The 23,449-nt window shown below is 38.9% G+C and overlaps 1 protein-coding gene across 2 annotated transcripts; it reads right to left on the minus strand.

The window, feature by feature from the left end:
* Positions 1–445: 445 nt before the first annotated feature.
* On the minus strand, positions 446–23,212 carry LOC148131903 (uncharacterized). Of its 2 annotated transcripts, XM_087953620.1 has the most exons (6): positions 22,427–23,212; positions 22,068–22,182; positions 20,039–20,106; positions 11,998–12,127; positions 7,880–10,056; positions 446–2,746 (listed from the first exon to the last, which is right to left on the minus strand). In XM_087953620.1, exons 1-5 carry the CDS (start codon positions 22,838–22,840, stop codon positions 8,300–8,302), a joined length of 2,484 nt encoding a protein of 827 aa, XP_087809746.1. In that variant the 5' UTR covers positions 22,841–23,212; the 3' UTR covers positions 446–2,746; positions 7,880–8,299. The 2 variants fall into 2 exon arrangements, with proteins under 2 accessions (XP_087809746.1, XP_087809747.1); XM_087953621.1 differs by lacking the exon at positions 11,998–12,127.
* Between the last annotated feature and the right edge of the window lie 237 nt (positions 23,213–23,449).

Genomic DNA, 23,449 nt, shown 5'->3' on the forward strand with positions numbered 1-23,449 from the left:
CCAAAGATGGCTCTTTCTCCGTCTTCCTCTCCTTTCTGTACAGGAACCGTCTGTGGAGATGGAGAAAAATCTCTGGGGAATTTGAACTCGCTTCTCTCAAGAACCGCCTCCATGAAGGCTCCTCAGAGGTTGTGGGAGGCCTCAAAAGGGGCCAAATGTTGTCAGAAACAGCCGGGCGGTCAGAAGATGAGGACCAGGAGCCTCTGTTGGAAACCTAGCTTGTGTCATGCGGTTTTTGGGAACAAGGAATAGAATAGAATAGAATAGAATAGAATAGAATAGAATACTTTATTGGCCACGTGTGATTGGACACACAAGGAATTTGTCTTGATGTAAATACTCTCAGGATACATAAAGAAAAGGTACATTAATCAAGAATCCTGATAGTCATAGGGTACAATTGGACACAGACAGGAAAGTCACAATCAGGAAAATGATTTTAATCATTTATTTATTTCATTTTTTAATTCAATACATGCAGCTGCCCTTCTCAAATTGTGAAGTTCAGCCTCTCAGCGAAGGGGGAGCAGAAAAGGCAGAGACCCCCTCCAGCCTTTTTGGATGAAAGAAGATGCTGAAAAAGGAATATAAAGCTAAAACCTGATGAGGAAAAACCATTTTTACAGAGGGATTGATTAAGAAATTCAGCTCAAGAAATGTGACTAGGAAGCTTAAGCCCCTTGGAGAATTTAAGGCAAGGATATATCATTAGACCGTATATGAAAAGAGGAAAAATAAAATGAAAAAGCAAAAACAAGAAAAGCCCAAGGCTCCATTGCTATGAGAACATTCGACCAGATTTGGAGTTGACAATGACACACAGAGGTTAGCTACAGGGAGCAAAACAATGTAAAAGGATGGAAAAGTGGTTAAAAATCCATTTTAAGAAATGGAGGTAACATCTGGGGTTTTTTTTTCTGTATCTTTCTTTTCTCCAGTTGGACACAAAATATTTAATAAGGATATTTGAAAAAACAGCTTCAACTGAGCAGCAGCTGAAATATTCCCCCCTCCCCTCTCCAAGGCCATCCAAACGCTTTAGTGGGTTAGCAATTTTTAATGCAACAAAGAATTTTATGCATGTTTAACAAGTAACTACATGACTGATACTTAATTTTAAGCTACCTTAATGTTACGACACACCATAAAAAGACAAAAATGTGGCCCTAATGCTTGAAAAATATCTTTCGCCCATGCATTTGTTTCAGCTTCTGCTCATTCTGGCCCCTTGTCTGAAAGACAAATTGTTCACCCTGAAGCTTTTTCCACAAATACTACATTGATATCTGTCATTATTCCATCACATAAGAGGTTTTTGACCGAAAAAGGTCCCTCCTCCATTCATCCTGGTAGACTCAGATCATAATTTGACACAGTGGACACAAGTTGGACTGAAGGATCCTTGGTGCCATCTGAGGTTGTTGGTTGGTGCTCTGATGATGCACTGATCAGGTTCCCTAGTTTGGCTAATGAAATGTCTGCATTTCACAAGCTCAGAGAACACCAAGAAGCCTTTATTTCAACTGGGTACGACACATATTTTCCTTTATTGATTATTTTTGGTATCCTGACATCCCAGAGAAAGTTCCCATTCACATTTCTGCGTGTTTCATCAGGAAGGACAGAAGTAATTTTTTGAAGTAGTTCTTAAAGTAATATTATTTTCATCCCCATTGATTTCCAAACAGTTTCCTTCTTGATCGATCCTTTGCAATGTTAGCATACTGGAGTGGTTTTCATTCTGAAACCCTGGAGTATGCCTAACTTGGGAGGGAAGGAGGAAGGAAGTCAGAACTATCATTCATTGCCATTGTAACTTTGAATGGTTACTTGATAAATTATTGTAAATCAGGGACTTCCTGGGTTGGCCAATAGGCTGTCTACCTATGGGAACTTAATATATACCCACATTTCCCTACCACTGCTTTCTCTTCCCTTTTTTTACACGACTATGTGAAAGTAGTTGCCATGGCACTGAAACAATGATAACTGCAAAATAAGTAAACATTGTGGCCAGGTAAATGTGAAGGCAAACAAAATTCTGAGAGGCATCACCAGATGTATCACCATCAGCAAAAAGGAGGTCCTATCCCTCTACATAGGGCTTTAGTGAGATACCATTTGGAATACTGTGTCCAGTTCTGGAGACCTCACATAAAAAAGAAATTGATAAGATTGTGTGAGTCCAGAGATATGGGCAACACAAGGGAAGGCAGAGGAAGATCACCACAAAATTAGGACAAAGAGCCTATGAGTTGCATTTTCTAATTCAGCATCACTAACCCCATTCTCCTTATCGTTTTCCTTCTCAGTTATTACTTGTATTACATAATGTGAAGCAGGATGGAAAGGCAGACTGACAATAGTAAGCAAAGGAATAAAAATTTGATAACAGGATAACCGATAATCAGAGTTGGAAGGGACCTTGTAGGTCATCTAGTCCAACCCCCCGCCCAAGCGGGAGAAGCTACACCATTTCTGACAAATGAACTGAAACAATATTAAGGGATTTAGGACTAATTGCATTTCTGCCTGCAACTCTGCTCTAGTCTAGTGGATATACTCATCAGAGGGAGTTACTTGAAATGATTAGGGAATCTGCACCACTTAAATATTGGCATCCACAGATCACTTTCAGGCCAAATGATAACGTTAATCTCCACTGATACTCATCTTTGTTTTAAAACCTCTTACTTAACAAAAAAAGCACTAGATAGGCTGGAGGATTCACCAACAACAGCCAAACCTCCTGTTAGGGATATACACCCTAGCAGAACTTGCAACGGTAGTCAGTCAGTCAGGCAGATATGTGAGATAAACGTTGTTGTAGCTTACACTCAGTAAAACAGATACACTGTGCCAGTTAAATAGTTTTTATTCCAGTAAGAGTTATAGCATAGTCAAACAGTCCATATATCATACACTAGTTCAGTCTGTCCGGGGATTATTCATTAGCAAAGTCCAGTGTCGAAAAAGAGGTCAGTAAACTTACAAATAATCAGTCCAGTAATATATCTCTTTTTGCAGTAGACATATGAAGAAAATCAAACCTCTTTTCTTCGTTCAGCAATAGCAGGGAAAACACGCAGTTATCACCATCAATCCATCATTGTCAGCAATCCAGTAAAAGCCAGCAAACAGTGAGCTCTCTTGCTCCCTCTTATGGTGATTTTACAACTGCACCCAAAATACATGTTTTACAGTTAAAGTGATACACACAAACTCACTAACATAGTTTATATATATTATTTTACCCAAACTAAGTTAGGTAACCATGTTATTCCTAACATTCTCCCCTTTGGGGTAATATAATAACATATATATCTATTTACAACTTTAACCCATAGTTTTCACAACTTTCCTTGTGCTTTAGTGCACCTTGGGCTTTTGTAAACTGATCAGCAAAATTTTCTTCAGTCATGCAATATTCCAGTCTTATTAAACCATTTTTTACAGATTGCCTTACATTCAAATATCTAAGATCAGTATGCTTAGATCTCGTTTTTACAGCAATATTTGTAGCCAACCGTATGGCTGCTTGATTGTCCTCATAAACTACAATAGAATCATTAACAGTTATTCCCATATCCAATAACAACTGTTTATACAGAATTAAATCAGTACATAATAAAGATAGACATGAAAATTCTGCTTCCATTGTGGACATACTTATGTGTTGCTGTCTAATTGACCTCCAACCAATTAGTGCTTTTCCTAACAGTATAGCCGTACCTGAAGTTGATTTCCTAGTGTTTATGTCTGTTGCAAAACTTGCATCAGCATATGCACTTAAAACAAATCGTCTTTTGGCTCCAAATACAATGCATAGTGCATTGTCTTTTTAAGATACCTTAATATACGCTTTAGCACTTGCCAGTGACTTTCAGTGGGTTCAGCCTTGAATCTTGCCAATTGATTAACGCCATATGCAATGTCTGGCCTTGACCAATTACTAATATACGATAAACTACCAATTAATGACTGATAAATAGTCTTATCGAATTTTGAACTTTGAGCATCAGTTCGGCAAAATTCCTGACTCATTGGAGTTTTTGCCGGCTTACAAAGTTCCATTTTATACGTTTTTAGCAATTGGTAAATTTTATCTTCTTGAGATATCTTAAAGCCACTCTTGGTTTTGTTTATTGTCAATCCTAAATACTGGCTTATCTCTCCTAATTGCTTTAATTTTATCCTCTTAATAATGATATTATTTCAGTAGCTTCATTATTAGTTTTTGTAATTAAGGCAATATCATCTGTAAACAACAGTAATAATGACACTATTCCATTAGTCTCTCTCTTAAATACACATGGATCAGCTAAACCTGCTTTAAACCCTATATTGTTTAACTCCTTAACAATATATTGGTTCCATTCATAACCAGATTGTTTTAATCCATAGAGACTCTTTTTAAGTTTCCAACAGTCATTATTAGTTTTATCATCCTTGATTCCTACAGGTTTCTTTAAATATATAGTGTGCTGCAATGGTGCATGCAGATAGGCAGTTTCTACATCTAAGTGATTTATAATATAATTCTTCTTAGCTGCCCACACTAAAGCTGCTCTCAAGGTTGTTGCTTTTAGACTCGGTGCAAATACTTCATCATAATCACATGCAGTTTGATTAAATCCTTGAGCTACCAACCTAGCCTTATGGGTAACAGTCCCATTTTTACCTGTTTTTAATTTAAATATCCATTTACAGCCAATGGACTTTTTACGTGGAGGTAATTTAGCATTTTCATAAACATCCATTTCCTTTAATGAATTTAGTTCCTTCTCCATTGCCTTATGCCAATTTTCCTGTTCCTTTGCAGGATACATCCTAAGTTCTTCAACAGTAGTTGGAACTTTACTAACTTGGCAAACTACACTTGCTTGGTACCTGTCAGGTGGTCTGGTTACACGTGTAGAACGTCTAGGTATTACAGGGCTTACAGGTGGACTTTCATGTACTATCTGTTCCTGGTTATCTATTTCTTCCTCTTCTGGTATTTCTTCCTGTTCTGGTCCTATATGCTCTTCATGTACTTCCTCTTTAATTGCGCTCTTCTTATTACTGATTTGTTGTTTTGGTCTTTTGTAGGTTTCTATGATTACTTCCTTACTTGAATCTTGTTCCAGTTTTTCCCATCCTACATGTTCCAGGAATTGTGCACTAGCACTACAGTAAACTCTAGATGTACCTTTTTTCCAGAATCTGTATGATTTGTGATTAGATTCATAACCTACAAAGAATAACCTTTTAGCCCTATGTTGCCCCTTTTGTCTCAGTTGTGTAGGGATATGCACCCATGCTGGTGCTCCAAATGTATGCATGTAGCTTAGGTCAGGTTTTCTGCCATGCCACCGTGTGAATGGTAATTCACCTGTTGTTGAGTTAACAACATTATTCAATATATGATTACCACACATTATTGCTTCTCCCCACAAAGTTTCAGGTAATCCTGAATCTGACAGCATAGTACGAGCCATTGCTTGTAATGTTTGGCCTCGTCTTTCTATAAAGGCATTATGTTGTGGCCTATATGGTGCAGACTTTTTATGTTCAACACCTGCCATCTTCAGTCTATTTTTGAATTTATTGTTTATAAATTCCGTACCATTATCAGTTACAAGAGTTACTAATTTCCTTTTAGTTTTTCTTTCTGCAAACTTCAACCAATTAAAGAAATTCTGATATGTTTCTGTTTTACTCTTCATTAAATAACAGAAACCATATCTGGAATAATGATCCATTATACTTAATATATAACGAGCACCTCCCACACTTGGTTTTTTAGGACCTATAATATCAGCAAATACGACCTCTAGAGGTTCCTTTGTTTTAAATCCATTTATTCTATTTGCTGGTATTACCTTGCTTTTTTCTTGACTGCAAGTATTGCAGTGCAAATACTTACTGCAAGGCTTTAGTTTTATACCTTTAGACAGTTCAACCATTTGCTTGAGCATTTTAAAATTTATATGCCCTAAACGTCTGTGTAACAAATGTATGCATTCATCATGAGGTTTAACATTTTTATAAACTGTGTTAGCTACCTCTAATGAATTATCATTTAACACATACAATTCACCTTTTAAAGTTGCAGTCACTTTTTTACCTTCCTTTTCTATTATGCAGTTTTCTCCCCTAAAGGTAACTACATAACCTAGTTTAACCAAAACTAACCGAAAGCAAATTAAACTTAAGTTGTGGTACATATAACATTTTTACATTTTCTTTTATGCAAGAACAATGTGCAATGCCTTCACCTTTTGCTTTAATTTTCCAGCCATTAGCTAACGATATCTGCTGTGAACTCGTGGACATCTTAACAAATCTTTTCTTATCTTTCGTTATGCAGTGCGATGCTCCACTATCTACAACCCATAAATTATTATTCACAGTTTCGTTGCTATACATGGCTAACTCAAAGCATTTTTCCATCCTTTTGATGCCTTTTAGCATTCTGGCTGCCGTTTTGGCTTTTTGCTTTCTTGCAGAATCTAGCCAAATGTCCTTTTCCTCCACAATTAAAACATTTTCTAATTGTATATGCTGACGAAGATATTTTCTCTTCTTCTTGGGGTTGTTTTTCCCTTCTGAGTTGATCCCTTTCAAGCCTTCTCCTGGCTTCTTCAATTAATCTGCCAGTAATGTCGGTTAATGTAAGGTTATCTTTTGGCAGTACTTCTAGTGAAGTTACATAGTCGTCATGGCTCTCATCTAACGAAGACAAAATTATATAAACCTGATGCAGTTCTGTGAAGATAAGTTCCTTTTCATGCAGTTCCTGAAAAATTCTCTTCATTGTATTTAAATGAGTCAGCATGTCTCCATTCTTTTGAAGATGTGTTCTGAACAGTTTTCGTGTAAGATTTATATGTGCTCCTACACTGTCTCGAACATAAATCTTCTTTAAATTCTCCCAACATTTCGCAGCTGTTTCTTCTCCACGAATATGGACAAGCTGCTGGTCACAGAGTGTCAGTCCTATTATACAGAGAGCTTGCTCATTCTTCAGTTTATATTCCTGTATTTTATGGGCATCATCCTCATCCTCCGGATCCCATGCATCTACTTCTGGTGGGTTTTGTATTATATTCCACAAACCTTCTCTTCTTAGAAGTAGGCTGCATTTCACAGACCATGAAACATAGTTTTGTTTCATCCAGTTTGGATATTGGAGACAAACTTTGTAAATTGACTTGTGCCATCTTTTTCTGGATATTAAACTATAATTAATAAAACACAGCTGTCTGTTTACAGTATTGTGTAACTAAACAAACTCTAACTCACAAGCCTGTTATATCCTGGTTAGTCTGACTGTGCACCTGGGCCCATAACCAGTGTTAGGAATATACACCCTAGCAGAACGTGCAACGGTAGTCAGTCAGGCAGGCAGATATGTGAGATAAACGTTGTTGTAGCTTACACTCAGTAAAACAGATACACTGTGCCAGTTAAATAGTTTTTATTCCAGTAAGAGTTATAGCATAGTCAAACAGTCCATATATCATACACTAGTTCAGTCTGTCCGGGGATTATTCATTAGCAAAGTCCAGTGTCGAAAAAGAGGTCAGTAAACTTACAAATAATCAGTCTAGTAATATATCTCTTTTTGCAGTAATATGAAGAAAATCAAACCTCTTTCCTTCCTTCAGCAATAGCAGGGAAAACACGCAGTTATCACCATCAATCCATCATTGTCAGCAATAAAGTAAAAGCCAGCAAACAGTGAGCTCTCTTGCTCCCTCTTATGGTGATTTTACAACCGCACCCAAAATACATGTTTTACAGTTAAAGTGATACACACACTTAAACTCACTAACATAGTTTATATATATTATTTTACCCAAACTAAGTTAGGTAACCATGTTATTCCTAACACCTCCCACAACTAACCCCAACCCATTAGGTTCAAAACCTCTGTTGATCACAGAAAAAAAATTGCAAGATCTATTTCACAGACAAAAGCCAGGAAAAGCAGTAGGCTGAGACAAGATAACTCCCTCTCGCTTAAAAGTTTCTGCTCAGTAATTGGCCACGATCTTCACCCGAATCTTCAATAAATCACTAGAGATGTGCTATGTTCCTTCTTGTTTCAAATGTTCTACTATCATCCCAGTGCTGAAGAAACCTTCCATCAAGGAACTGAATGACAACAGACCAGTTGTTCTAACATAGGTAGTTATGAAAACCTTTGAAAGGCTAGTGCTGTCCTTCAGAGGTGGTAAAATGAGGACCCAGATTGCTGGGGACCATATGCTGACTTTGTAAACTGTAAAGCATTGTGGAGTGCAATATAAGTCTAAGTGGAATTGCTATTGCTGCATAGTTTCTCCCGAGTGTGGATTCTTTTATGAGAAGTCAGTCTACCATTCTGAGCAAAGCTCTTCCCACACTCCATGCATTTATATGGCTTATCCAGTGTGTGGATCCTTTTGTGGGTAGTAAGTCCACTGCTTTGAGCAAAGGTCTTTCCACACTCCATGCATTTATGTGGCTTCTCCCCCATGTGGATCTTGTTGTGGCACTTAAGTCCACTGCTCTGAGCAAAGCTCTTTCCACGCTCCATGCATGTAAATGGCTTTTCTCCTGTGTGCATCATCTTATGGGAAATAAGAGTACAATTTTGAGCAAACGTCTTCCCGCACTCCATGCATTTATATGGCTTCTCACCTGTGTGGATTTTGTTATGGCAAGTAAGACCATACTTTCGAGCAAATGACTTTCCACAATTCATGCATTTATATGGTTTTTCCCCTGTGTGGCTCATCTTATGGCAATTAAGATGATATCTTCGAGCAAAGGTCTTTCCACACTCCATGCATTTATACGGCTTCTCCCCTGTGTGGATCATCTTATGGGAATTAAGATGGGCAATTTGAGCAAAGGTCTTTCCACACTCCATGCATTTATATGGCTTCTCCCCCATGTGGATTTTGTGGTGCCAACTAAGTCTACTGCTCTGAGCAAAGGTCTTTCCACACTCCATGCATTTATATGGCTTCTCCCCTGTGTGGATCATCTTATGGTGAATAAGATGGCCTGTTTGAGCAAAGGTCTTTCCACACTCCATGCATTGATATGGCTTCTCCCCTGTATGGATCCTTTTGTGGATAGTTAGTCCACTGCTGTAAGCAAAGGTCTTTCCACACTCTTTGCATTTATATGGCTTCTCCCCTGTGTGGATCCTTTTGTGGATATTAAGTCCACTACTGTAAGCCAAGGTCTTTCCGCACTCCATGCATTTATACGGCTTCTCCCCTGTGTGGATCATCTTATGGTGAATAAGATGGCCTCTTTGAGCAAAGGTCTTTCCACACTCCATGCATTGATATGGCTTATCCCCTGTATGGATCCTTTTGTGGATAGTAAGTCCACTACTGGAAGCCAAGTTCTTTCCACACTCCATGCATTTATATGGCTTCTCCCCTGTGTGGATCATCTTATGGCGAATGAGATGGCCACTTTGAACAAAGGTCTTTCCACACTCCATGCATTTATATGGTTTCTCTCCTGAGTGGATCCTTTTATGGGAAATAAGATTACTACCTTTTCTGAACTTCTTACCACACTCTCTGCATTTGTAGAGCTTCTCCCCAGTGTGAATCCTTTCATGGGAAGTAAGTTGCCTGCTTGTTCTAAAACATGTTCCACTTTCCAAACATTTATAAGGCTTCTCTTTTGTGTCAATCACTTTTTGAGATATAAGGAACTGATTTCCAAGAGAAAGAATGAATGTCTCATTGTAATTTTGTCCATTTTGTCTTCTTGTAGTATCTTCTCCTTTGTTTTGGCTTAAATAGTGTCCATTTACATGTAGTTTAACTTTGATTGGCTTCACACTTTTCCCAGTATATTTTTTCCTTATTTTCTCTTGCTGGGCAAGAAAGTCTTGTCTCGGAGCATCAGTGGAACATGAGGTTTCCTGATTCCAATTATTTGACTGGTTTCTCTCATGTCTTACGAATTCTGTTCGAATTCCAAACTTCTCCATTCCTTCTTTAGCATTGATCACTTGGGACTGTTCACAGGAATCTTGACTCTCCTGCCCATTGTTACCTTCAAAGGAAAAGAGAAATTATAATGATAACAAGGTTAGAGAAAAAGGTCAAACTGTACAAAGTCAAATGAATTTCCTTTTGAATTTTTTCAAAATTCCATTATATTGAACATTTGCACGCTTACAGTGGTGTGATATAGACATGGTGATTTCTATATTCATTAGCCATCCAAGCTTTGAAAATATCTAGAAAACATCTCTTTACAATTATACATGAATATTTCACTCAATGTCTCTTTTGAGTTAAGAAAAAATTAGGGGAAACATCCAAGGAAGAATTAGGAGAAACTTAAGATTTATTGGGGTGGGTTAATTTCAGCAGAGACCTGTGAGAACTGAAACAATTTTGAAAGAAGCTCCTTCTTCCCTGATGCACGTTGGAGCAGCTGCTACACGACGTCTCTTGAGGAGGCAGGACCCCGGCTCGGCCTGTTCCTTGATCCCAGCGATGAGACTTTGGCTTGCAAACACTCTTCGCATGGAGACTGTAAAGGTTGGGAGGTTTCAAGAATGGCTATTTCGCTGCCCAAAGTTTTTTTGCAAAGGGATTTCTGCCAGATCTGGTACAGGCTTCTGTGCGTACAGAACGGTGGCCTAAACTATGTTAGTGTGAAATCATACGAGACCAGTAGTGCAAGATCTCAGGCTACTAGTCTCACATGGTCTGGCACCGCAGTATTTCAGGTGTCAACTCATAAAATATTTCTCTGCTTTTTTAGAGTTGCCAGCAGAAAAGGAGGGGGAAGTAGTGTAGTAGCTTACAAAACTGAAACTGCATTCCAGAAATGTTTTCATAGATAGTTTCCAGGTGACCAAAGTTTCTGCCCCACAAAATTCTAACTGGAGAGTATGATTGATGATTTTTGGCTATGGATGTGCCCCATTGGAGAATATGAATTATGATACACCCAGGGGGTGGGAGAAATCCAGGGTCAAGGATGACAATGAATGGCATTGCAGCACCGGCATGTCTACTCCTAATAAATCTTCAAGCTTTTAAAATCTGGCTAGGGACTCATGATTTTAATGGGGGTAACTACCGGAGCCCTGACAGCAGGCCTGTGCTCTTTTAAGAACTGAGGACTGCACGAGATCTAGGGCAAAAGTCTTTGAAAACAAAGAGGCCTTCCCTTTGTTTGCAAAGCATTTTGCCCTGGGTCCTGTGCAGGCCTTGGTTAGCAGTGAATGGAGGACTAAAGTACTGTAGTGCGAGATCATGTGAGATCTTTTGTGTAAGATTTCCACTACTGATCTCGCCTATCTCTCACTACATTAGGCAAATGCACCAAAGCAGGGGAAAAAACTGATGGCTCAACATATCGTCGCAACGTATGTCCCGGCAGACTGGGGTGGGGTTATAGGTAGGGCGATTGTTGTTGCAGAGCCTCTGTTGTTATTTGTAAGTGTGAATGGCAGCCGTGGTGCTGCAGCATTCGTAATTTCAGGACTGAGTCTTAAGTACTTGGGAAAGGGCTAGGTCATAACTTGATATGGTCACTTAGTGAACTGTCGTAATTCGGGGATCACCTGTACCCTAGGATGCTCTGAGTCACACTGCATGAGGCCTTTGTCCTTGAATTGGATTGGGAGAAGGTTCTTCCATGGCCTGAGCATGAAAGTTCTGTTCTCACACAAGTTGGGGAGGTTTCAGAGGACAAATGACAACACATTCTTCTCACACGACCTCCAGAGGACACACAAAAGCACACCTCATTCTTTTCAGACTCCACATATAAGTTCAAGTAGAAATGGAAAAATCCAGATAAGAAATGGCCGAAAAGTATCTAAGCATTGACTCTTTCCTTCCTTGGAGTACCAGAAGGCTGGATACTTCCCTTTTCCCTTCCAGGAGGTTATATCTGATTAGTGATTTTTTAAAATAAAAAGTAACTATAATCTGTCTTCTTGAACTCTCTGATTTAGGACAAGAAAACTCTTACCCAGAGAGACCACGTTCCTATGGTTTTCAAGCATGACTTCCGAATGCAGCACTTTTTGGTCAGGATCCAACCGAGACCATTCCTCCTCAGAGAAATACACAGCCACCTCCTCAAAGGACACCAGACTCTCCTGAACATGGAAAAAAGAAGAGAACAGCGGGATTTGCAAGATCTGTTCAACTTCATCAATGATTTAGACAAGGGGATAGAAGGGGAACTCATCAAATTAGCAAACAAGACCAAATGGACAGGAATACCAACACTCCACAAGATAGGTTTGAGATATAGAAGGATCGAGAGATTGGCACCTTCTAACAAAATGAAATTCAATGGTGAGAAATGTAATGTGCTACATTTAGGAAATAGGCAACCAGGATGATGAGGGGACTGTGGCTAAAACATACATGAACGGTTGCAGGAACTGGGCATGGCTAGTCTACTGAAGGGCCAGGGGAGACATGATAGCAGTGTTCCAACATTTGAGGGGCTGCCACAGAGAGGAGGGGGTCAAGCTGTTTTCCAAAGCACCTGAAGGCCAGGCAAGGAATAATGGAGAAATTTTCTGACAGGGAAAGCAATCAACCAATGGAACAGAAGTTTCCTTCAGAAGTTGTGGGAGGTTCATCATTGGGAGCTTTTAAGAGACCAGTCTGCCAACTGTCAGAAATGGTGTAGGGGGGAGAAGGCGGAGCTTCGTTTCGGCGATACAGCTGTAATCTCGGGGCTCCGAGATCACAGCTGATATTTTCGCCCCCGGTCGGTGCTAACGGACCTAAACCGTCCCGTAGAGACGGTGACCGTGTAGGGCACATTTCCTGGATCCCAGGGACATCGCAAAGTCCCTGGTTCGATCCGGAAGAAGTCCTATTGCTGGCGGCGGAGAGGCAGCCTCCATAGCTGCTGAAGTCGGGACAGCTCCGGTAAGGAAGAGCTGAGAGTGAAAGTATGTCGGCTGGGTGAGAAACTTTTTTTTTTTTTTGCTAATTAGCTGAGTTTTGAAAGAACACTCTGAATATAAGAAGAAATCTGTGAGATTTTTCTTTGACAAAACTGTATGAGCGGCGTTTTTTAAAGGGATGTCAAATTGAGGCTTGGATTTTTTTTTCTATTTCTTACTTTTTTTTTTTTTTTGGAACTTCAGCGTGACTTTGTAGTTAACCGGACTGAATTTTCTCTTATATATATTTGCTCCTTTTTGATTTTTTGATTTTTTTTTTTAGGATAGAGGCTCCCTTTGGCTATTGTTTTTTTTTTTATATATATATATATATATATATATATATATATATATATATATATATATATATATATATATATATATATATATATATATATATGGATCTTTGGTTATTCGGTTTTCTCCCGCATAAGATTGGAAGTATCTAGGCAACGTTTCGATGAAGTCTCATTCATCATCTTCAGGCTTGTGTCTTCCGCTCTGTGCTTCTCAGAGTGATGTGAGCTTGCAGCTGCTTCTTCCTTTTAACTGCTAGTGGGGGTGTGACTTGATTGGGTGGGGGCTTGGCTGTGTTCTCATTTCTAATTAGGGCCAATTCTGTTATTTTAAGGATGCGTTTGGTGGCTGCTGTGTTGGTGTGGAATTTCAATTGGAAGGTTGTGGGAATTAAATTTTGATCTCGGCAGTTGCATAGGAATGCGAGGTCACATAAAATGGAAGCTCTTTAGACTTCAAGTTTTTCATAAGTCCTGGTCAGATGGTGGGTTTCCTCCCCGTAGAGGTGCAGTGTATATATATATATACTTTTTCTTTTTGCTTAATTTAAAAAATGTTTTTCTGGCTGGTGTGGGGGGGGAAGTGGATTAAGAAACTCTGTAACACTGCCAACTAGAGGCTTGAAAATATTTTATCTGAATTGGAGAAGAACTCTGAAAAGACTACTTCTCAAGGACATTTCAATTTGATAAGATAGAGGGAGAGCATAGCAGAATATTATTACAGGTGCTTTCCTGGACCCTTATCAACATTTCAACACTTGAGGCTTGGCCTTGAAGCTTGTCGAGAAGAGAGTCATAATAAGAGCCTTGGACAAATAAATAGAGTGCAGTGTGTGTTTTTTTAAATCTTTTTTTCAGTCGTGTACCCCTACTCACCAGCCTCTTTGTAAACCTTAATTTTAGTAATATTCTTATTTTTGCTTTTTATTTTAAAGGGAAAGCCTCAGAATTTCTTCTTTATTTTTCTTTTCTTCTCCTTTTTTTTACTGGGATTCTTTCTGCTTTTTTCATTTATATTTTTGGACCACTCTGCCTTTTCTTTTTTATTATTGAGACTTCCCAATTGGATTAAAGATTATTATTATTTTTGTTTTTTGGGTTTTTTTTTCTTCTTTCTATTTTTTATTTTTTACTTTGGACTACTTCATAATTGGATTAGGGTCTAGAAGAACCTGAAGATTTTCTTCTTCTTTTTCTCCTTTTTTTTGTTATTGGGCTTTTTATTATTGGATTTTTCCATTTTGGATTATAATTGGCTATTCTACCAGTTGGATTAAAAGCTAAAAAGAATTTGAAGGTCTTGAAGCATCAAAATAAACAGAAAACCCATATCTTCTGGCGTTTCTACTTCTACCTCTGCTTCCCCACCAGCTGGACAACGCTTGATTCAGGCAATGTTGAAGCAAGATAAAGAACAAGAAAAAGTGACTTTACAGATGATTATGCAAGGAATCCAAGATCTCAAGACAAAATCAGACGCCATTGAACAAAGAATAGAGAATATTGAACAAAGAACAGGGAAGACTGATGAAAAAATTGAAAATATTCAACAAATGATGGCGAAGTATGATGAGAGATTCCAAAAAATTGAGGAAGAAGGTGAACAAAGAGAGGAGAAGATTGGAAATATTGACAGCAGATTAACAGTGGTTGAACAATATAAAAGTGGGATGTTGAGGTGGGAGATGGAGAGGTCAGAATTCTATCTCAGATTTCAAAATATAGAAGAAGAAAAAGGACAAAACTTGGCTGCGATAATGATAGAAATTTTGGCGGATGCGTTGGAAATTACAGAGGAAAAGATGATGGATGGAATAGATGAGGTATACCGAGTTTTTACAAGATATGCGATGAGAAATAAATTACCAAGGGAAGTCCATATTAGATTTACCAAAAATCCATCAAAACACAAATACTACAAGTTGTAAGAGAGAAGATATTGAAATACAAAGGCAAAGAGATTGTGGTTTTAAAACAAATACCCAGAAGAGTGAGAGAGATGAGAAGAGAATATCGATTCCTGACCAAAATGTTATTGAATAAGGAAGTGAATTATAGATGGCTGATTCCAGAAGGATTAATGTTTACATGGCAAGAACAGAGACATAGAATTGATTCAATTGAGAAAGCAAAACTTTTCCACGCAGAATTTTTTGGAAGGAGAGAAGCAGAGGCAGAGAAAGAGGTCTCATTAATTGAGTTTCAAGAGGAACAACTGGAGATTGAAGAAGAGGAAGGTGCAGTAGGTGGACAGGTGGATAGTAAAGAACAGCGTGAAGTGAGATCCACGAGAGCTGTTAGACCTAAATATAAAGCATAATCATGGAAGAAAAAAATTGATTACAATGAATATAAATGGACTCAATTCAGCTGTTAAAAGAAGGAAAACTTTTCATAAATTAGAGAAATTAAAATTTGATATAATTTGTTTACAAGAAGTACATATCAAAAAACAACATGAACAATTGTTAGTACAACCAAAATTAGGGAAAATATTTACTTCTTTGACTCAATGTAAGAAAAGAGGAGTGGTTCTATACATCAAAGAGGTCATCCCAGCAAAATTGATTTATACGGATGAAGACGGAAGAGTATTAATGGTGGAAATAATGGACAATAATATAAAAATACTCTTGATTGCAATTTATGCTCTGAATGATAAACAAGAAGAATTTTACAAAAAATTACACATGAAAATAACTGGACTGGACTATGTTAATATAATTATGATGGGAGACTTTAATGGAATTGTGGACAATAAACTGGCAACAACAACAAAGCAACAACAACAAAGCAAAATAGAAAGACTCTCCCTAAATCTTTTTTTAAAATGACAGATGAATTAATCTTAAAAGATATTTGGAGAGAAAGAAATGTTAAAGCTAAACAATATACTTTTCATTCAAATAGACATTTATCATGGTCCAGATTGGATATGATTTGGATCTCATCAGAATTAATATCTAATATTCAAGAAACAAATATTGAAACAAGTACTTGGGCAGATCATAGCCCAATGACAATTAAATGGAAGGGACAAAAAAAAAGATCGAGATGGACGTTAAACAATACTATTTTAAAAGAAAAAGATTTTACACAATGGATGGAGAAAGAATTGGTTTTTTTCTTTAGGGAAAATAAAAAAGAAGATACTTCATCGCAGAATGTTTGGGATACAATGAAGGCATATGTTAGAGGTTTGATAATAGATTATATAAGAAGAAAGAACATTAGGAAAAGGCAAGCCACTAAGATCTTGGAAGATGAGTATAAAAGACTTGAAAAAGAATTACAGAAAATGCCACAGAAAAAGGAAATTAAATTGAAGTTGGATATAACTAAACATAAAATGGAATTAATAGAGAAAGAAGAATTGGCGCAGAAAATTAGAAATGCTAAACAGAATTATTTTGAAGATGCAAACAAACCAGGTAGATGGCTAGCATATAAATTGAGAAAAGAGAAAGAATCAAGAAAAATATTGAAGTTAATAGATGATCAAGGCCAAATTTGTTATGGTAACAAGGAGAAAAAGGAAATTGTTCGAGATTTTTATGGGCAACTATATAAACAAGAGAATATTGATGAAGAAAAAGTTAAACAGTATTTACAGAATGCTAACCTACCGAACATGCCTAAAGAGATTGAAGAAATTCTAGAAAGCAACATAACAATGATGGAATTAACTGAAGCGCTTAAGAAACAAAATAATAGGAAAGCACCGGGTCCAGATGGGCTTCCAGCAGAATTCTATAAAACATTTCAAGAATCATTGAGCTTTCCATTGCTTGAAGTTATGAATGAAGCTATGTTAAAGAAGATGATACCTAAAACATGGTCAGAGGCTTATATTACACTTATTCCAAAAGAAGAGGCTGATCCACTGCAAATTAAGAACTATAGACCTATTTCTCTATTAAATGCAGACTATAAAATTTTTGCTTCAATTTTAGCAGAAAGACTTAAAAAATACTTAAATAATTTCATCCACCCAGATCAAAATGGATTTCTGCCAAAGAGACAAATTAGAGATAATATGAGAGTAATCTTGGATACTTTGGAATATTATGAGGCACATCCTGAAAAGCAAATGGCTTTGATATTTCTAGATGCTCAAAAGGCATTTGATAACGTGAACTGGAGATTTATGTTATTACTATTGGAACAGATGGGTTTTGCCAGAAAATTTGTCCAAGCAATAGAAGCCATATACAATAAACAGACAGCAAAGGTAATGATGGAGGGAGAACTTACAGATTTTATTAATATAAGAAAAGGCAGAAGACAAGGATGTCCCCTATCTCCTTTGCTATTTGTATTGACTTTGGAAGTGTTGAATAGAAATATTAGAGATGATAAAAGCATAAAAGGAATGAAAATTAAAAAGGAAGAATTTAAACTGCAAGCTTTTGCTGACGACTTAGTCTTTATTTTGGAAGATCCGTTAGAAACAGCTCCAAAGTTATTGGAAAAGATAGAGATATATGGTGAGATAGCTGGTTTGAAAATAAATAAAGACAAAACAAAGATTTTGACAAAGAACATGTTACTGAGACAAAGAGAAGAACTGGCAGACCTGTTGAAAATCCAAGTTACGAATAAGGTTAAGTATCTGGGGATACATTTGACAGCAAGATGTAGCACATTAAAAGAGAATAATTATATTAAACTTAAACAACAGATAGCTATAGACTTGAAGAAATGGGAAAACTTGCAATTGTCATTAATAGGGAGAATTTCAACAATTAAGATGAATATTCTACCCAGAATCCTATTTCTCTTTCAAACAATACCAATTAGGCTCGGAAAAGACTATTTTGATGATTTAAATAAAATTATGTTGAAGTATATATGGCAAGATAAGAAAGCGAGAATAAAGCTAAAGCTTTTGCAAGATGTTAGAATTAAAGGAGGTTTTGGCCTGCCCAATTGGGAATTGTACTATCAAGCTGCAAGTTTGATGTGGGTTAAGGAATGGATAACATTAAGAAAGACTAGATTGTTGACATTAGAAGGTCATGACTTGCTGTTGGGTTGGCATGCTTTTTTATGGTATAAGGGAACTAAAACACAGGGTTATTTTAGAAGACATTATATACGGGAGTCTTTGTGGTTAAACTGGGAGAAGATAAAAAGTCAATGTTATTTGAAAATTCCAGTTTGGTTATCGACTACTGAAGCATCTTCCTATCCTATAATTTATAAGAAGGAACAAACAGTTAGATATGGGGAACTATTGGATGAAAAGGGTGAACTTAAATCGATACAAAATTTAGAGTAACAAGGTATAAAGATGAATTGGTTTTCATATGCGCAAATACATTCAAGGTATGATGAAGATTCTAAAACAGAGGGATTCTATGATAAACAGACTGATCTAGATAAGATCTTGATGGGTACTGATGAGAAGGTGATTAAAAAATTATATGGTTATTTACTGGGAATTAAATTAGAAGAAGAACAAGTTAAAGAAACTATGATTGTTTGGGGGAAGAATTTTGGATATGGGATTGATTTAGAGAAATGGCAAAAATTGTGGTCTCAAAATTATAAAATGACAATGTCAACAGCATATAAGGAAAATTTGTATAAGATGTTTTACAGGTGGCACTTTCCCCCGACAAGAATAGCAAGAATGTTCAAGAACAAATCTGAAAAATGCTGGAAATGTCATCAGATACCTGGCTCATATTACCATATGTGGTGGACTTGTGAGGACGCTAAAAAATATTGGACTAAAATTCGCATGTGGTTGAAAAAAATGACAAAGAAACGTATAGATTTTAAACTGGAGTTCTTTTTATTGGGAATCTTACCAGATACATATAGTAAAGATTTGAAATATCTGATTGTAAATGTGTTAACAGCGGCTAGGATTGTATTTGCTAAAAACTGGAAGAATGAGAAAATACCATCACAGGAAGAAATTATTAAGAAAATATTGGAAGTGCTGAGATGAGTAGATTGACATTTGAAATTAGAGAGCAAGAGGATAAACAATTTTATGAAATTTGGGATCTTTTTTATCAGTAGCTAGATGACAAAATACGATAATAGAATATTTAGAAAGTTAGATAGCAAAGAATACCTTTATTTTTTCTTTTGCCTATGTTATTTGACATTATATCTATAAAGTGTTTTTAGGATAGATTTGGTATGATTATATGATTTGTTATAGAATAAACTGTTTAAAGTATTGTTATCTCATAAAGCATGAATGATTAAAAGTATAGTCAAATGATTCATTAATAGCGATATTAGGATATATAAGTTTGGATTGACAATATGAGTTATATAATATAACTGTAATTGAGACTACGAAATGAATGCACAAAACTGATGAACCAACCGACACACTGTACGTACATAAGAGAGCTGATGTTTTAATGTTTTGTTTGTCTTGTTTGTTTGTAGAAAATCAATAAAATTGTTTTCAAAAAAAAAAAAAAGAAATGGTGTAGGGGGTTGGACTAGATGACCTATAAGTCCCTTCCAACTCTGTTACGCTGTCCCTTATGAGATTGATGACTTATAAAAAGAATGGGGGGATGTAGAAGTTGCTGCCACTGTGATACGTTTAATCCTAATTCTTGAAGGACTTTAAAAGAAGTGTTTCTTGTAAACGCAAAGTTGGAGGAGTACCTTGCAGAACAAGATAACTAGAGGAAGCTATGTTGACTGATAGCAACTTCAACCTGCTATTCTGCTGTCCATGTTGTGGGAGGACACAAAAATAATCCAGTCCAAACACCCACTTCACTTCCTGAAGGGAGAAAGCAAATCTGATAATTTTTCCCTTTCTTACTTGATTTGGAGGTCCAACCGTTGTTTGATCACTGTCATAAAAACCAGACCGTTTCATTCTTTGTTTCTCTGTAAGGAATAAATAATTTCAAAATAAATAATTAACAAAATATTTATTTTAGACAATTTATATGCTGCCGATTTGCACGGCGACTCAAGGCAGCTTACAAAATATCAAACCCATATTAAAACAATAAAACTAATAAAGGGAGAACTATATATTAAAATAATAAAATCGCCTCCACCCCCTCCCCCATCCTGGCGACAGCTCTGGGTTCCCCGGGCCTGCTGGCAGAACCAAGTCTTGAGCGCCTTCCGAAAGTGTGCTAGAATTGGGGCCATTTTAATCTTGAGGGATGATGTTCCAGAGAGAGGGAGCCACCATGGAGAAGGCCCTTTTTCTGGGTCTCACCAGGTGTTTCTCCCTAGAGGATGGGACATGCAACATTCCCTGCCTCCCCACTCTGGTGAGTCGGGCAGATGTAACCGGTAAGAGACGGTCCCTCAGATAACCTTGTCTCTAGTCATGAAGGGCTTTAAAGGTGACAACCAGCACCTTGAATTGCATCTGGAAATTGGCAGCTAACGCAGCTCCTGCAGGAGAGGTGATACATGTGCAAACCAGGGTCTGCACAAAACCATGCAGTTTGCTGTGTTTTCCACCAACTGGTGCTACCGGATGCTCTTCAAGGGTAACTCCATGTAGAGCATATTGCAATAGTCAAGAAGGGAAGTGACTAGGGCATGAGTGACCATAAGGATGGTCGGTTCAACCTGTAGTTACGCAAAGGCCCTCCTGGCCACGACCTTTTCTAGCAGGAGTCGTGAGTCCAGGACAACCCCCAGTTTACACACAGGGTCTGTTTGGGATAGTGCCATCCCATCCAAGACCAGGAGTGACCATTCTCCCTTGGCCAACGAACCCCAAACCCAGAGCTACTTGGTTTTGCCAGGGTTTAGTTTGAACCTGTTGCTCCCCATCCAGCCCCTAACAGCCTCCAGGTACTGCGAGAGAGAGGACATAGCATCACTTAACCCACCATTGGCCAAGACAGACAGCTGAGTATCATCAGGTCACCCAGCGGCTTCATATAAATGTTGAACAGGAGTGGAGAGAGTACTGAGCCCTGCAAAAACCCGCAAAGCAGTGGAGGAGTGCTGTATCTCTCCCCTCCTATCAACACTGACTGAGAGCAGCTGCAGAGGAAGGAAGTTAGCCAGGATAGCTCCAGGCCTCCCATTCCCATCCTCCAAAGATGCCCCTGGAGAATACAATGGTCGATGGTATCGAAAGCAGCTGAGAGGTCAAGTAGACCAAGGATGGATGCGCTACCCCAGAGATCATCCAAAGTCGCAACCAATGCAGTTTCTGTCCCAAATCCAGGCCTGAATCCTGACTGGTAGGGATCTAGATAATCCATCATCATCCAGAAACCTCTGGACCTGCCGCCTTCTCCAAAAAGGGAAGATTGCAGAGAGGTCGGAAATTATCTGACAGAGTGGAATCCAGCAATGGCTTCTAAAGAAGAAGGCAGACTACAGCATTTTTAAAAGTGCTGGGCCACTATCCCCTCCTGTAGGGAAGCATCAATCACCGCCAGAGTACACCTACTTGTCACCTCCCGGGAAGCTTTCACAAGCCAGGAGGGACATGGCTCTAAAACACGGGTGGTTGCACACATATTCCGTAGGATCCTGTCCACTTCCTCAGGAGAAACAGGGTCAAACCGTTCCCAGATAACATAGCAAGAACCTGCCTCAAGGGCCTCCACCAGACCATCAACCATGCTGGCATCTAACTGGGAATGAAGTCATCCGATTTTGTCTTCCAGAAAATCTGCAAATTCCTCAGCATGCCCCTTCAGCTGGACCTCGGTTTCCTCCTTCCCCAGGAGGAGGCGGCTCACCCTAAAGAGGGTTGCTGGGTGATTATCTACAGATGCAATTAGTGTAGAGAGGTATAAATAGGAGGAGATATTGTACAGAATAGAAAAGAGAGCGTAGGGGGTAATAGGAAGATGTTCAATTACCTCCTGAGGTGCCCCGACTTTGATCTTTCGAAGGGATCCTCCTGAAAAATAATTCCTGAGGCGGATTTAATGGTTTCTTCTTTTCCTCAGGATCTCTGATCTCCACAGTGCAGCACTTCAAATTGGAGGAAGGAAAAAAAGAAGAATTATTGTACATCACAGGACGTAAAGTGGATTCCTACATTCGGAACACAACCTCAAAGCCCCCAATATCCATCTGTGTGGTTGAGTCAGAAAACCATGGAACAATGTCCTACAAGAATTGGTGGGACTTCACCACATATTATGAACGTCAGAGAAGTTTGGGAAGAAGGGGTGAAGTATTCAAACACATTCTCTATTCTCTTTTGAACTCTCACCTGCAACTTGACCTGCTCCTTGTTTTCCTCCACCTGGCTCAGGAGGATGCCTTCCACCAGGGCCACCGCCTGGGAGCTGGTCTCTGCTCCATACTCCCGCACCCAGCTCTCCATCTTTGGGGGAAGAAGAGCCAGGAACTGCTCCAGAACAACCAGGTCTAGCACCTGGGCTTTGGTGTGCTTTTCTGGTCTCAGCCATCGCCTACATAAGTCATGGAGTTGGCTGCAAAGTTCTCGAGGACCCTCAGCCTCCTGGCATTGGATGAACTTCCAGGGCTGGACTTCTGAAGGGAGGATGGTTTCGTCCTCCAGGATCTTCTGACCAGGTCTTGTCCAGGTCTCCCCACCCTTCCCAGGCTGAAGAGCGGAAGGGCCTTTTCCGCTTCCCTCCTTTGCAAAAGGTTGTGTCTCCATCCTTTCTCTCTCCTGCAGAGCAATTCAAATGGGTCCAAGGACTATGGTGGATCTCCAGATGTCTTTTCCTTACAGGACCATTTCTGGGACTGCACAACGGATCCCTGCAAGTTATTCTGATCTTTTTTTCCCCCCAAGGGAAAATTTTGGCTTGCAAAGATTTCAAAAGGCTTCGAGTTGTTGTACCAGAGATGTAAATAAAAACCAACAGCAAAAATCAGAAAGTGGAATTGAGCCACTGAACCACCTTCAGCCAACCTGCCCGGAGCCCCAAGCGGCTGATCCCAACACAGGTCCCCCGAGCAGGGCCGGGAACGAGGCAGCTGGAGAGGCCGCCACGCTTCTTTGCCCGGGAACCGCCCACCCTCACCCGGAACACGTCGGGATCTACCCCCGCCAAACTCTACCGCAGCATCTCGCCGCCTGCGGAGCCCCAGGGGTTAAGGAGAACGAGTGTGGCGTCCTAGAGCGGCAAGCGTTTGTGACGTAACTTCTTTTCCGGCCTCCCCCCCACCCAACACAGCTAGCTGTGACGTTCGCCTTCCAGTGGACCAACGGCTGAAGCACCGGGAGTTCCCTTCCTTTGGCGGAGCGCTCCCCCCGCTGGAT

Source organism: Notechis scutatus, chromosome 2, assembly GCF_049901735.1.
Source record: "Notechis scutatus isolate UNSWTSFEM ecotype Mainland chromosome 2, rNotScu1.2, whole genome shotgun sequence".
Lineage (NCBI taxonomy): Eukaryota > Metazoa > Chordata > Lepidosauria > Squamata > Elapidae > Notechis > Notechis scutatus.